The sequence below is a fragment of the Vipera berus genome (assembly GCF_964194415.1).
Source record: "Vipera berus genome assembly, chromosome: 3".
Classification (NCBI taxonomy): Eukaryota; Metazoa; Chordata; class Lepidosauria; order Squamata; family Viperidae; genus Vipera; species Vipera berus.
Window position 1 is genome coordinate 52,701,363 of NC_138204.1, and position 15,503 is coordinate 52,716,865.

Consider the following 15,503-nt stretch of genomic DNA (forward strand, 5'->3'; position numbering starts at 1 on the left):
AATTCACGCAACGGGTCATACACTCTCAGACACAAGGAGGAGGAGAAAAACCAGGTCTTTAATGCCTTCTAAAAGTCACACCTAACCAAAAGCCAAAGATATACATCCTGATTCCTTGCATTTATTTAACAATCTGCAGATTATTAAACACGTGTCTTTTCCCACAGGGTGGATGATATGGTCCTGAAAGTCAGTAGGAGTCTTGCACCAGTGCTGCAGTGGTGGAGCCGAGTTAATAAAATCTAATCTCAGCCACGCATTCACGAAAACAGAAGCCACGGACGAGCGACTCTGTGCTGTGAATACTGTAACAGTAATATCAACACACTCATAGGATCCATCCAGTAGCTCTGCGTTTCATTCAGGGTGCTCACTTGTTTCCTTAAAACAATTTTCAGAATCACTGAAAGTACCATTTACTCTTTTAAGACGGGCTGACCCGTCATTGACTTACCTTTGGGCAGTCTTTCTTTTCAGGGTCCTAGGAGGGCTTGAAAGAATGGGAAAAGCAAAGGCAGGGGTGGGGGGCATGGCTGCAGGAGGTATTTCTGAGCTGCATTACCACCACCATTGCCGATGGGTCATTCCTGTTTTCTGAAACTACGAAGTGCCTGTTAATAGTTTGCTCCTTCTCACTGCCTGTTTATTGTAACGAAGAAGCTCCTGGCAGCGTTGTTCCTATTAAACGTATCCCAAAAAAGCAGTTGTAATCCAGACCAGTTATAATCCAATCTGCACAAGGCAAACCAGAAGCAGCAGGAAACTAGGGCTACTGAATACTGTAGAACCTCTCTTTTATCTCACTCTTGCTATCTGTTAGTCATGCCAACCCCTTAAGTAAGTGCCAACCCCTTAAAGTAAGGAATATGATAAAGAAGCGGTGGCTTAGTTCAGGGAATTGTTATTACCACCTTCAAATTATATTTTTCAGTCCCCAGAGAAGAGCTCTTCCTCTAGAGACGTCTTACCCACTTGAGTTTGTCCCACGTCCACCCAAGTCTGGAAGAATTCTGACTCTCTTCTGACTTCAGGACACAATCTGCATTTGTGTATCATTGTACAAGTTCAATAAAGGGACAAGGAGTGGTTCAAACGGACTGAATGACATCCATCTATTTTTTCTTTCAAAGTTATGCACAGAGATTTCTACAGAGTCTCAAGGAAAACATTTGTTGTTGAAAATAATTGTACCGTATGGTTCAGAAAGTGACATACAACGTGCTATTTAAATCCACAGTGCATAAAATACACTCCCCAATAAAAGCAAATAAATCAAAAAGGAAGGAAGGAAAGCAGAAAGGGAACAGTTAAATACTATCTACTCATGGTTGCTTTTTCCCCTCAGGCCCCATCAAGTACATAGTTAGCTAGCATATTTAAAAGTATTCGGGCTTTTATTTGGTATAACACTGCATGGCTTGGAGAAAGATATTCTTTATTCCAAAATTCCTTTTAAATGAATCATGAGAGAGCAAAAGAGGCAGAGCTTGTCGATCTCTGCTTGTGCCTTGCTCTCCCCATTGGTATATCAAACGTTTAAATCACTGACTTACCCTAAAGAAGGACTTTGAGTGTCATCAAGCAAAGAGAATCTAAAGTGTGAGGAGCCAAGAGGAAGGCTCTTAGCAAAGCTCTTCCTCTTCCTCTGGAGGTACCCAAGGTGAACAGCAGCAACAGCAACACCACCCTGCTCTGCCCCTAAGCAAAGTTGCGGACTTCTGAAGATCAGAAGATCCTGGGCTGCCCCTCCTGCTCTAAGGCAGATGCTCTACTAACCAGGCTCTGCTTCTCTGGAATGCACTTTTTCTGCTGCTGGAGAAGCCCCTTGTTTATAGGAGGGATGACGGCCGTCTTGTAAACACTGCCTGCTGGTGATGGTTTAGCTCTTTCGGGTTGTATGCTAAGAGAGGTTAACCTTGAACGAATAGTTAACCCTCTCTCATGCTGCAGAAAGGAAATTCCCTTCTGCTGCTCGAGGAACAAGAGAATATTTTGCCAAGGCAAAATACCATGAAAGGAGACCTGTAAAGAACATCTCTGTTGTTCCTCGAGGCTTATCATTTTTGGAATCATGTCAACATACTTGAAACATCTCAACTGCTGCTGTTTACCCCCACCCCCCACCCCCTTCTCCAAACCAGGACTTAATCGAGCTCCAATTTAATCATGCTCAACAACCATTGCCGAGCTGCTGAAATGCAACAGCTTATTCCTAAACTATATAAGTATGCCTCTGAGCATTCGTAGAATGAGACCGCAAGGTTTAGTAGTTGATGAATAATGATGCGATCTAGATTAAATGGGCATTGGCTTGGTTTTGTTTTTTTGTTTTTTTTAAAAATCAAATGCAGAACTAGCAAAGACCGAGATGGAAAAACGCTTCTTCTAACGCTTTTGTGATGTATGTATGCAGAATCCAAACCAACAACATATTGCTGGAACTTTTAAAATCAGTAGTACGGCTGCAACGATAATGCACATTTATGCAAATGGCCTCTCCCAACTATTACTCTCAAAATTGGTTAGAATATAACGCCCAGGCATAGTAGCTAAGAATAATTGGAGATATGTTTCCAAAACAGTACAACATGTAATTAATGGATAGGCAGCTTTCCTCTCTTCTTGTGACAATCCACAGGCCGTTCCAACAAAAAGGAAATTTATGGTATGTTGACATCAGGAACAAAATACCAAATGACCTAATTTCATGGCACTGAGCTATAGCCACAAAGCATCTATTGCTTTCAACAAACTTCCCTGTACTATTTCAATCTTCCCTAAAGCAGCTTTGCTACTTTTAATCAGACTTAAGCTGCAGTGATATCTGGGCATGAGGACCATCACTGGTTCCCAGATGTCACACACTTAACATTTTTTTTAGGCTCTTCAGGTGAGAAAGCCTTGCAGAATCCTCTCAGCAGATTGGGATGACTTGTCTACCTTTCTTACAGAATCCTGAAATTTACTCACGCTGCTGCCATTTCTTTTTTTTTAATTGAAAAGTTTTACAGTACATTTTTTAAATAGAAAAAACTCCCTCCCTCCCCCTCCCCTCCCCCTCCCCTCCCCCTCCCCCTCCCCTCCCCCCTCCCCGACTTCCCAGAGCTGAATACAGGGTATAAACTTACAAACTTAAGCTACAATATGCTAACAATAAAAATAAAACAAAATTCTATCGCACTTTAACTCTCCATAAACATAACTATATTACTAACAAATAACAAGTAACTAATAATACATCTTATAAAACCACTACTTATTCAAATGCTAAATGAAACTTTTTAGTCCCATATTTATTCTGAATATATTTGATCCATCTTCTCCATTCCACAATATATCTCTGTTGCGATTGTTCTTTCAAATATGCTGAAATCTTTGCCATTTCCGCCAAGTCAGAAACTTTCAAAGTCCACTCTTCTATAGTAGGCAGTTCCTCCTTCTTCCAATATTGCGCTACTAAAAGTCTTGCTGCCGTAATTAAATTCATCATCAATTTAGTATCTATAACAGTAAAATCTGTAATAATACCCAACAAAAACAACTGTGGAGAAAACCTTATCTTTTTCTTAAATATCTTTTGCATGTTCCACCAAATTTTAATCCAAAAAGCTTTGACTTTTTTGCAAGTCCACCATGTATGATAATACACTGCATCCTCACAACCACACCATGTATGATAATACACTGCATCCTCACAACCACAACCACATTTAGGCTGACAGTTCGGATACATACATGCTAGTTTTTTAGGGTCTAAGTGCCACCTATAAAACATTTTATAAAAATTTTCTCTTAAATTTTGAGCCTGTGTAAATTTTATGTTTCTAACCCAAGTCTTTTCCCAAGTATCCATTGTTATAACCTCCTGAAAGTTCTGGGCCCACTTTATCATACAATCTTTGACAAGTTCTGTTTCTGAGTCAATTTCTATCAATGCATTATATATCCTTTTTATATGTGCTTGACCTTGATCTCTGTTTTACCAAATTTCCATCAGTTATGGAAATACCAACTTTCTGATCTTCTTTCCATCTTGCTTGCAACTGCCCATACTGAAACCAAGTTTGTACAATCTTTTCTTCTTTTAAAATATTATATGGCTTTAATTGCCATACATTCCTTTCTATCCTTAAAATTTCTTTGTATGTAATCACATCATGTTTAAATCCAACATTTATATTTTCTATTGCATGTTTAGGTATTGCCCAAATTGGTATTTTATAATTTAACTTATGTCTATATTTTTTCCATACTCGCAACAGAGCATACCTTAATATATGTATCTTAAAAACATTATCCACCTTCTTATCATACAGTAAATATGCATGCCAACCAAATAACAAATCATAACCCTCGAGATTTAATAATCTCCCTTGTGTTAAATTAAACCAATCACTAATTGAAGATAGAGCAGCAGCCTCATAGTATACGCTGCTGCCATTTCTATCACAGGAACAAAGCTTACCACTTTGTGCTTGGTTTGGAAGTGAAGTATGAACCTTGAACCACATTACACAATGTCCTCTGGTGCACCATGAGGATAACAATTGGAAAGGGGGTGGTTTGCAGTTCTTTGTAACCATATAGTTTTATTTAAATTTATCACACTTGAAATGCTCATAAAAATCTACTGGGACTTTAGGACTTTAGAACTGTGCATAGACAGTGCAAAAAAAAATATCTCATGCTTTTAAGCCAGGGCCAAGCATACATTCTGCATGCAATCTCTCCCCCAAAGTTAGGTTAGCTCCATTCCTGCTATCATTTTGGAAGTCCCTCAAGGCCTGGTTATGTCCGCAGGGATAGTCTTTGAGGGCTCCACCATGGTCGATCATTTTTAATCTCTGTGTGGTTTTATTTATATGTTTTTTAAAAAACTTTTCATGCCTCGATTTTTAAGAAATTTTAAATACGTTTTCATTTTTTTGAGATGAGCAGCCATATAAATGTGATGAATAAATATACTTTTATGAATGTGAATAAAAAATATACTCAAGCATTTCCTCAGGAATTCATCTGTGGGGAAACTGAGTAGGCAAGAACAAATTTAAACCAATGAGTTTAAAAACATACCACGTTCGTTCAGTTAATTATTGAGAGAAATTATTCAAAGCTGGCTCTCTTTATCTAGTTTTAGGACTTGCATGAGGATAGATCACATCTTAAGCCACATTTATGCAGAAACGTTGAAAATCCAAAAGGATTCACAAAGGCTTAAACAAACACCAGTGTACCTTTCCAGTGTTTGCTCTCCCTCCTTCCTTTCATAACTGATTTTCCTCTCCTTTTCTTTTTTTGAGATACCTGTGGACCAGATGATTGCAGGAAAATTGTATCTCTTACCATGATTTTGAAATGAACTCTTGCCAAGGGCTTTGGAAATAAAAAAACAGGGGACACGAATACTCAGGAGCTGCAGTGTCGATACATTTTCAAGGGATATAAGCCAGTTTTCTTGTTATCACAAAATAAGGGAACTTTCAAATTAACTTGATTTTTGCTAAGTTAGGAAATATCAGGCTCAAGCTTTACTCGATGACTTTGTCGGGCTACGTATGTAATTTTCTTACCATCTTTTGCCAGTGTCCTTCCCCCTCTTTCAGAGTATTCCTTCAGCTCCCCAATCTAGCCTACATTGGTGAGTTTCCTTGTGGGCTTCTCATCCAAACTTGTAACCTGATTTGAACTTGTTTCTTTAGTATCAGCCGAGATCAGCTAGATGTTGCCCTCTGCTGTCACTAAATTAGATTCTGCAAATTAAAGTGTGGCTCTTTACAACAGGCCCGAAGTAGTAAAAGTAGTACTTATAACTTGTTAATTTCTCAGCACATCCTGTGCCCTAGAGGTATGTGCCGTTTTATGAGATCTTCAAGTTAAAATGGCACAACTAAATTCTGAAGACTATGTTTCCCTTATAAAATTTTCTTTGTATTTAAGACGATTCAGTGCTTTTTTTGGGAATGTTTCTTTGTAATGATTCCATCTGTAAGTGCCACTTCCATTTCTAAAAAAGATTTGAGATATTTTTGTTTTTGATGTAACTGTGAATACTGTAGAGATCCATCTTGTAACAACTCAAAATATCAAGAGACATGGGTGATTGTTAGTTAGTAGGCCTTGCATTGTAAAAGCAAGCAATCCAGACAATCATTCTCAAGTACCAATACATCCATAATCATAATATGGACATGAGACTCACCAGGTGTTTAGGAAATGTGGAATCAGACTTTTATTATGGTTGCTCCCCAAAATTACTTACAATATCTAGGGTATACACTGAAAACATACCATTTCCTTCTTAGGACACTCAAGTGCTTGCAAAACCCAAATATTCATTTGAAATGGCTCAAGTAGAACTAGCTTAGAAGACCCAGAGATGTTTTGGTTTGAACGCAACAGAACTGTTTCATACTCAGAATGTCTTGTACTCCCCAACTTCACCCACCTAAAGGGCAGGATTCTTTTCCTCTTGATAAGGAGACAATCTACTATAGCAGAGGTCCCCAACCTTTTAGGCACCAGGGACCGGTTCTGTGGAGGCTTTGCCGTGGACAGGAGGTTGCGTGGTTTTGTGCGCTGCCTGCATCTCGTGGATGGGGCTGTTTGTTTGTGCAGACCGGTTGCTGGCATGACACGGCCTGGTACTGGTCCACGGCCCGGGGGTTGGGGACCCCTGTACTATAGCCAATTACATTCAATAAGATATAAATTGTACTCTGGTGCATTTCAGTGGACCTGCAATACAATCTCCGCATATAGGAAACTGGCATGTATAATGTGGTCAACTACACTCATTTTTCAGATATTTGTCCAATGCATATTCTTTTATATGCAAAGTTTCCATGTCAAAGAATGCTCTAACATGGCAAACAGATGCCAATGTCCTGAATTTTTTTTTCTATTCCTGTTTAAATATCAAGATAAAAGTTTATCTCCTTTCCCAGCAAACTGCTTACTGGAGTAGGCAGAACCAAAGCGACAGCAAAAGCAAAATGGTCCTGAAGCATCATCTCACGCTATAATAGAAAAAATACTAATGGTCATAATTTAGTAAATCAGGATATGCTTTATAAAACTACCTCTGGAGATCAATCTTGAAAAATTGTATTTCAGGCCTTGATTCAATTTATGCTCATACCTGATAAAAGCCAGGATTTTTTTTTACAATCATGCTTTGCACCATCTGTGGTAAATTGCTTTGTGTATCATACTAAACAAAAGGTAGGCAACTTGAAGACTGGACTATATCAGGGGTCAGCAACCTGAAACAATGAAAGAGCCACTCGGAACCGGTTCCCTCACAAAAGGAAAAACTGGGAGCCGCAAAAAATGTGTGCACATGCGTGTACATGCGTGCATGCGCAGAACAGGGTTTGACTGAAGAGTGGAGCCAAGGCGAGATATGCACCTACCCTGCATATTTGAACTGACTGGTTGAACATTTTTAGTCCCACTTTTTTTTTTTTTTGGACTACACATGGCAGAGGACTGGGAGCCACAGGAGATGGCTGAAAGAGCCGCATGCGGCTCCGGAGCCGCGGGTTGCAGACCAGTGGACTATATGAATCTCCCAAACCCATTTTCTGTGGTTTATTGCCAAGATCAGTTTTTAATCATGTTGAGATGACAAGTGGTAAACATTAATAAGGATTAACTCTTCCTCCGTCCAATGTATACTTCTACCTACTTTCCAACCTGTTCATTTTGTCCCTTCCAAAATTGTTAAGTACTGACTTTCACCATCAAAAAATTGCCTATTCCCTACAAGATAAAGGTTCCCCCGCACATGCGTGCTGGTCGTTTCAGACTCTAGGGGCCGGTGCTCATCTCCGTTTCAAAGCTGAAGAGCCAGCGCTTGTCTGAGGACGTCTCCGTGGTCATGTGGTAGTCATGACTAGACGCCAAAGGCGCACGGAACGCTGTTACCTTCCCACTGTAGTGGTCCCTATTTTTCTACTTCCATTTTTACGTGCTTTCAAACTGCTAGGTTGGCAGAAGCTGGGACGAGTAACAGGCGCTCACTCTGCTACGCGGCACTCGGGATTCGACCCGCCAAACTGCCGACCGCCTGGTCAACAAGCTCAGCGTCCTAACCCACTGAGCCACCGTGTCTCCCCTACTAGACCGCTACAATAAAACAACCCCATATACTAGCATTTCAGATTTGGGGACATTGCTCATGCTCACATTCTGCAGGATTTTGGTTTACACAACCCATGTTCTGATGCTTATTTGTATCTTGCCTTTACAAATAAGGCATTGAACATATTCAACACACCTTTCTCCTCCTATTTTCCCCACACCACCACTGTAGGATGAGTTGAGCTCAGAGTGAATCTCTGCTAACAAAATGCTAAATAAATCAGATATTCTTTAGTACTGTTCCAATAAGGGAGCTACACTTGCTCTAATCCAGTTTGTTTTTCTGCTCACAGATGACACAATTTCTAGTTTGGACATGTGAAGGCACATTCCTTTACTTAGAGGAAAGCAAAATACAGATAAGACTTATGACCACAATTGAGTCCCAAATCCCCATTGTTAAGCAAGACAGTTGAGTTTTGCCCCATTTTACATTTCTTGCTATTGTTAAGTGAATCACTGCAATTAAATTAGCAACAGTTGTTTTAAGTGAATTAGGCTTCCCCATTCAGTTTGCTCGTCAGGTCACATTAACAATAACACAATTTATGCAACTGTTTTGAAGATCATATTGGAGTCGTGGCTAGGGGGGCATTTGCACAGATTCGCCTTATATACCAATTGCGCCCCTTTTTGGACCGAGATGCCCTACGTACAGTCACCCACGCACTCGTTACCTCCCATATAGATTACTGTAATGCTCTCTACATGGGGCTGCCCTTGAAGACCACCCGGAGGCTTCAGCTGGTGCAGAATGCAGCTGCACGGGTTGTGATGGGAGCACCCCGATACTCAAATATTACACCCCTCCTGCGTGAGCTGCATTGGCTACCAGTTGCCCTCCGGGTGAGATTTAAGGTGCTGGTTGGTACTTACCTTTAAAGCCCTACATGGCTTAGGTCCGGGATACTTGCAGGACCATCTGCTGCCGGGAACAAATTCCCATCGTCCATTACGCTCACACAGAGAAGGCCTCCTCAGGGTACCGTCAGCTAGGCAATGTCGGCTGGCGACCCCCAGGGGGAGGGCCTTCTCTGTGGGAGCGCCAGCCCTATGGAATCAGCTCCCCCGAGCTTCGGATGGCCCAAAACCTCCAATCCTTTCGCCGCGGCCTCAAAACACTCCTGTTCCACCAGGCTGGCCTGGACTGACAGGCATTTTAATTAATTTATATTTAGAATTTTTAATTTATTTTTTAATTCTTTAATTTTAATTTATTGCACAGATGATTTCAATTTTATTTTTATCTTGATTTCTGTACTTATTATATGTTTTGTTGTTAGCTGCCCTGAGTCCTTCGGGAGATAAGGCGGGATATAAATCCCATCAATAAATAAATAAATAACTGACATAAATACATGTGACCACAGGGGTGCTACAATAGTTTAAACTTTTTCAATGCTGTTGTTACTCTGAATGCTGACTAAGTCAAGGACTACCTGCCTTCATTCTGAATATCAGTTCATGATAAGCCAGGATTTTCTGAAGTCTAATTTATCACACGATGCTACATACACTGAATGTTTCTCAGATTAAGAGGAATTAAATATTCAGTGATTCTATGCAATATGATTTTATAAAAATCAAAACTCACACGCTAGTAAGTTAGCTAAAAAGAACTGTATTGTTAGCTGAAAATATGTCATCAGTACAGGCGCTGGGGTTTCCCCATGGTGCTCTTGATGTACAAGGCACGCACATTTTGCCAATTTTTCTTCAGCAGAGATACAAGGAAGTTGACTGCCAAATGAATGTTGTACACCAACTCATCCTCCGTCATCTTCACATGACCAACTGCCACAGCAAGACACAGCACCTGGAAGGACAAAAGAAAACACTCAAAATTTGTTACAATTGACTAGGAACAGACATCAGACTAAGCAGAAGAGGAACAGAGAAATGTAATCTGACAAGCTATCCTTTAAAGGTCATTATTTTATTTTATTTATTTATTTTAATTCCATTTATATCCCGCCTTTCTCCGAAGACTCAAGGCGGCTTACAAGCTTAGCAGTAGCCTTCATTCTATGTATATGCCTGCTTATTAGGGCTTTCACACACACCCCAAGCGGCATTATTACAAAGTCAGCTTAATTGCCCCCAACAATCTGGGCCCTCATTTTACCTACCTCGGAAGGATGGAAGGCTGAGTCAACCTTGAGCCTGGTGGGATGCGAACCTGCACTAATTGCAGGCAGCTGGTGTTACTTAAGGGGGCATTAGCCCACTGCTCCACCAAGGCTCTTTTTTAATAGGATCTTTGGAAAATCGACCAATTGCAGCTCAGTATCAACACTGGAGAATAAGGTTTTGCCTTAGTGAGAAACAATACATTAGGATTGGCCTGGTATTTTCCAGGTATACCTATTTAAGGAAATCAATCTCTCAAGTTGATATAGCTAGGATGAACAATTTGCCACAAAACTGGACAGATGCAAATAGCTGAAGCCCTCAGGAATCATGTAAATATTTTTGTAATAAAGAATATAGTACTTTTCTTCTAATAGAAAATATGGTTACCATAGTGCAAATTAGAAGAGATAAATCAACTTTATGTGCTTTTACGTTCTTCCTACTTCATTGACACTGAAGAGAAAACCCAATTCAATAGATATAATTTATGGTGCCCATTCAGTGCAAAGTGACTCTTTCTCTAGATATTTGTGTAAATATTTTTTCCCTTTTCAGCAGGATAATTTTTTGTGAGCCTGCTTCTTTAGAGAATACTAGAAATTATTTTTCCCCAATAAATATATATACTGACAAATTTAAGTTGAAAAATACCTTTTTCATTTGAAACTTGATTGTGGATTTCACTTCATCTACCTTGCCCACCATGTTCTCATTGTGAGTGAGAAGAGAAGGGAATTTGCCAGCCTTGTTCAGTCCTGGCCCCAGGATTCGAGGAATTTGCTTGATTAGGGATTCAGAGGCCAAGAAAGCATCGTATTTCTTGGCTGTATAAAATACAAATACACAATTTTGAAAACACTCAAGACTCACCTCAAATATCTGTAAACAAGTATGCATGTTAACAATATGGAATGCAACAGTTGACTCGTGTGAATGCTTCTGTATATATCTCTAACTATACATTATATTGTACATAACTGTGCAACAAAAACACTTCTGTTTGCTTACAAGTTCATGTATGTTCTTACATCATCCAGAACAGTGGTTCTTACACTCTTTGACCCATTTACTCCTTTTCCTGGTCTTGTAGTATCATTACCCCCCCCACCCACCCAGAGAGTCTTGTTTTAGGCTCAGCAGTAGTCCAAAACATGGTCCTTGACTAAGCACAACTAAACTATTACAAATTGCTCAATTACCCTCAGGGTATGCCAAATGGTCCCATAGGAGTAACTGTCCTCAACTGTACAGAACCTTAACTATTAGACAGAATGGGAACCTCTCATAGCAATTAAGATATTCCACAACTGCTGCTACAGAAACAGGCATGTAACCAGTTCCAAATCCATCAGCATATAGGACAAAAGAAATTTAATTAGTGGATACATGATGCACTACGCTAGAAGGCGTTAAGTTTTTACTAAGGAGTGCTTTTATATTTCAGGGGAGTAGATATGGATGTTGTTCGTGCACCAATTCAAACCATATTCCAATAAATTATTTTAAAAGCCAATTAGTATTTATTGGGTTCATATCCCAAAACAATCAAGCATCTCTTAATGGCTTAAAATTAACAAAGCAATTTAAACATTTGTATAGCCTACTAACATAAATTCAAATAAATAAAACAATTTAACAATGCGTTAATAGATTAGGCTGTCCAAATCAGGAAAGTATTTTCTAGTATAATTTGGTTTTAAATAGCTTCCTACTACTTACTGAGGCTACTAAAATAAGGAGCAGGTGCTAAGACTGCTGTAATTAGTAACGTGTTTGTAGGAAAACTCCTGTGAAACATAATTGGAAAGCAATTAGCAGCACAATTATTAGAGTACAAAGTTCTTTGAGACCAGGACTGCAACAAACCACAATTTTAATATGCTTCCCCCTTTTGCTATATCACCGTAATATGGAGATCTATGGCTCCATCCCTTAATTTTTCAGTCCCAAGGACTCACGTTATATGCTTCTGCTTTACATTCTTCATTTGCAATTTTTTTGATGGAAATGAATGTACCAGATTGGTTTAACATTCTTGTGGCTTAATAGTGAAAAACAAAGTGAATCTAATATGGTATGGAAAAGATTAGATTTTATCAGATGTTAAAATTTTGGATATTCTTTTTTATTTTGCTTACCTAGTTTCTTCACTAGTTTTTTGTTCTTATTCAGTTTTTTAAGGGCCTCTATATCCATGTGCGGGATGTCAACGGCTTTGGCTTCATCACAATGCTGCTGATCCCCCAAGACACAGACAGAGAATTTAGGTCTCGGAGCCGACTTGAGCCTGGGAGAGCAAAGAGATCATCACAATAGCCCACCCCTATCAACAAAAGTTATACAAAATGGCAAAAGGAACATTCAAAACTGGTGCTGACAAATCTTACCGGATAGCTAGCACGTGTCTGTGCACCAGGATCTACCTCTGGCTTCTTAAAAATGATCGGCAGGATTAGCAAGAGCCTCACCATACCTCCCCTCATGTTTTAAGACCCAGGGTAGGGGTCCGTCCAGCCACACCCACTGCATACAATGAGGCGAACTGAACTACCCTGGCAATTCAGCATTGCACCCAGCTACCAGAGATTTTACAAGCCAATAGGCTGTACCAAATTAGAAGACTTCTAACAGGGAGAAAGGTGCAAGCAGAAGGCTGGGTGGTACAAGAAGGATGCCAAACCTGACAGTGCCAGAAAAACGCTTGTCCTTTTGAGGGTCATAGTTTTTCAGACTGATCTGTAACTCCACAGTCTCCAGGAACCTATATAAAGAAAACAGAATACATATTTGGGTAAAAACTGAGGACAACTGAATACAGTAGGAGGAAGCAATCAGATGATCTTCAGAAGTTTTGGATTATAGCCTCTACACAGATTACTTATAACTGCTTATAAGCAGTTAATTGAACTTGTAGTTAATTGGACTTCAATCCAAAACATCTAGAGGCCACTGAATACATGAAATGGTAATTTAAGATGAACTTTACTTTCTAAAGGAAAGCATTTAGCACAAACATATCAGTACTGAGTAAATTACCCCTCTATGAATTTATTTGTATCCCACTTTTTTTATATAACTAGCTGAAGACAGCAAACATACCCACTACTCCTTCATCCTCCTATATGCCCCACAACAACCCTGTGAGATGGGTAGAGGTAAAAGAGAATGACTGGCCAAGTCACCCAACTGGTGTTTCATGCCTAAGATGAGACTAGAACTCAAGCCTCTTGATTTCTAGCCTGGTATCTTGGCCACTAAACAAAATTGGCTCTTAACATTTAATTACTTAATTGCTCCAAACAACCCGTTTTCATCATGTAAGCTTATAAAAACATTTCACTAAAAACTAATAAAAAACCAGTTTTCTGTTCAGTGGAGAGACTATTTTGTTCTCCTATAGGAAAACCAAGTGGCACATTTGCAATGTTGACAATAATTTACAGCTGCAATTGATTTTAATACTATCCAAGAGATGAAATTGAACTAATGTTCAATATTGTTACAGAGAACTTTCCAATGTGAGCTGACAATGAGCTGCTTGGAGAATTAAGATCTCCAAGAGCCCTGATGGCATAGTGGTTAGAATGCAGTACTGCAGGCTAATTCTGCTGACCACCGGCTGGCCAGCCAAGGTTGACTTAGCCTTCCATCTTTCCAAGGTCGGTAAAAAGACTCAAGATTGTTGGGGGCAATATGCCGATTCTGTAAAATTGCTTAGAGAGGGCTGTAAAGCACTGTGAAGCGGTATATAAGTCTAAGTCTTATCTACTGTTTTTCCAAAAGATTCAGGATTTCACAGCGGCCTTGCTGATTCCAGCACCTGCAAACCTGCCTGCGTTCATATAAGTCACCCAAACCCTCCAATTCATGATCGGACGCAGCTCCTTTTCCCTTCCAATCGCAGAGGAATATATTGTCTTAATGGTAGTCTCACTGTGTTATACAAAAAAGGCAGCGACGTGCACACTGCAGCTATTGCAAACTCCGGTGTTTAGTTTACTCAAATTAACTTGATTCAATAGGTCTTTTCTGAAGTTCTTACTTGCGGGGCTTCACCTGACTCCCCTGAAGGACTTCCTTCACAGCTTCGTACAACGTATCGCGGGAGACTTTGCTGCTGTGGGAAAACAAAAAACATCCCAATTGAAACCCACACAGATTTTTCAGACTCGTGTCGGTGCGTTTGTGGGAGTCCAAAGAGAAGCAACCCCACCCACCCACCCAATATGCTATTTACACAGGAGCTTCCCTCGATAAGAAGGCTCTTCACGTTCCTTCGTATCGAAAAAGAAGGTAGCGACGCGAAGACAAGTTATGCTATGAAACATCCGGGACTAGGAATAACTACGAAGGAAAATCGCTACTCTACAATTCGCGATCGAGAAGAACCACGTCGTCGCAAGGCAAGCTGTGCAACTTTTAACACAGAATCCACTCGGATCCGACTCCATTGCAAAGAAGGGTCGGCCTGAAAGCTGCTCTTCGGCTGCTGAATTGATCACCTACCGGAGCAGCCCGCTTCCACGGAAGGCAGTTGGGCACAAAGAATGGCGGCAATGCTAAGTAGGGGCTACTTAATCCGCAAGAGCCGACGGTTAAGAACGACGTGCCGTTCTGTCCCCGGCTCCCGTCCCAGGTCTGGCCCACTGGCTCGCCATCCGCGACCCCTACTCAACGCCATTCAACTAAATCCCAACGGCAAGGATGGCGGCGGATTGTACTTAAGGCCTCCGAACAGATCTACGCATACCTCATCTTGGCGTCTCGCTTCACCGGGAAAAAAAGGACCAAGCTCCCACTTCCGCCGGTATTACAGCGCCAAGTCTCGCGGGATGGGCGATCAGGCAGCCGCGTGAACTAGCAGCTTCAGGTTTGGGGGCGGGGTTTCTTCTCATCGAAGCCGTCAGGAGGTGGCGCTTATGGAGTGACGTGTCTCTTCCCCCCCCCTCCGCTATTGAAAGAGGGTTTGTAGCTAATGTCGTCGCGAGTGGCTTTCCGTGCTTTAGAGGATTTGGATTGCCGCGATCGAAGCGTTGGGAGGGTTGTCAGTGAATTAAGAAATTCTTCTTCTTTAAATGCCCTTAATCGGAGAGTTTGAATGGATTCTGGAATAGGTCCCAGAGCTCAGTCCCCAGAATAGCACATCACATCCATCTATCCAGCCAGCCAGCCAGCCAACCAACCAACCATTAATTCCAATATTCCGTAGTGATATTGACCGCTGCACA

General features: G+C 40.6%; 1 protein-coding gene across 1 annotated transcript; it reads right to left on the minus strand.

Annotated features, from left to right (window-relative positions):
• Positions 1–9,743: 9,743 nt before the first annotated feature.
• Positions 9,744–15,146, minus strand: RPL10A (ribosomal protein L10a). Its single transcript, XM_081324121.1, has 6 exons — positions 15,026–15,146; positions 14,318–14,392; positions 12,956–13,036; positions 12,414–12,562; positions 10,927–11,099; positions 9,744–9,958 (listed from the first exon to the last, which is right to left on the minus strand). Exons 1-6 carry the CDS (start codon positions 15,028–15,030, stop codon positions 9,788–9,790), a joined length of 654 nt encoding a protein of 217 aa, XP_081180247.1. The 5' UTR covers positions 15,031–15,146; the 3' UTR covers positions 9,744–9,787.
• Positions 15,147–15,503: the final 357 nt, after the last annotated feature.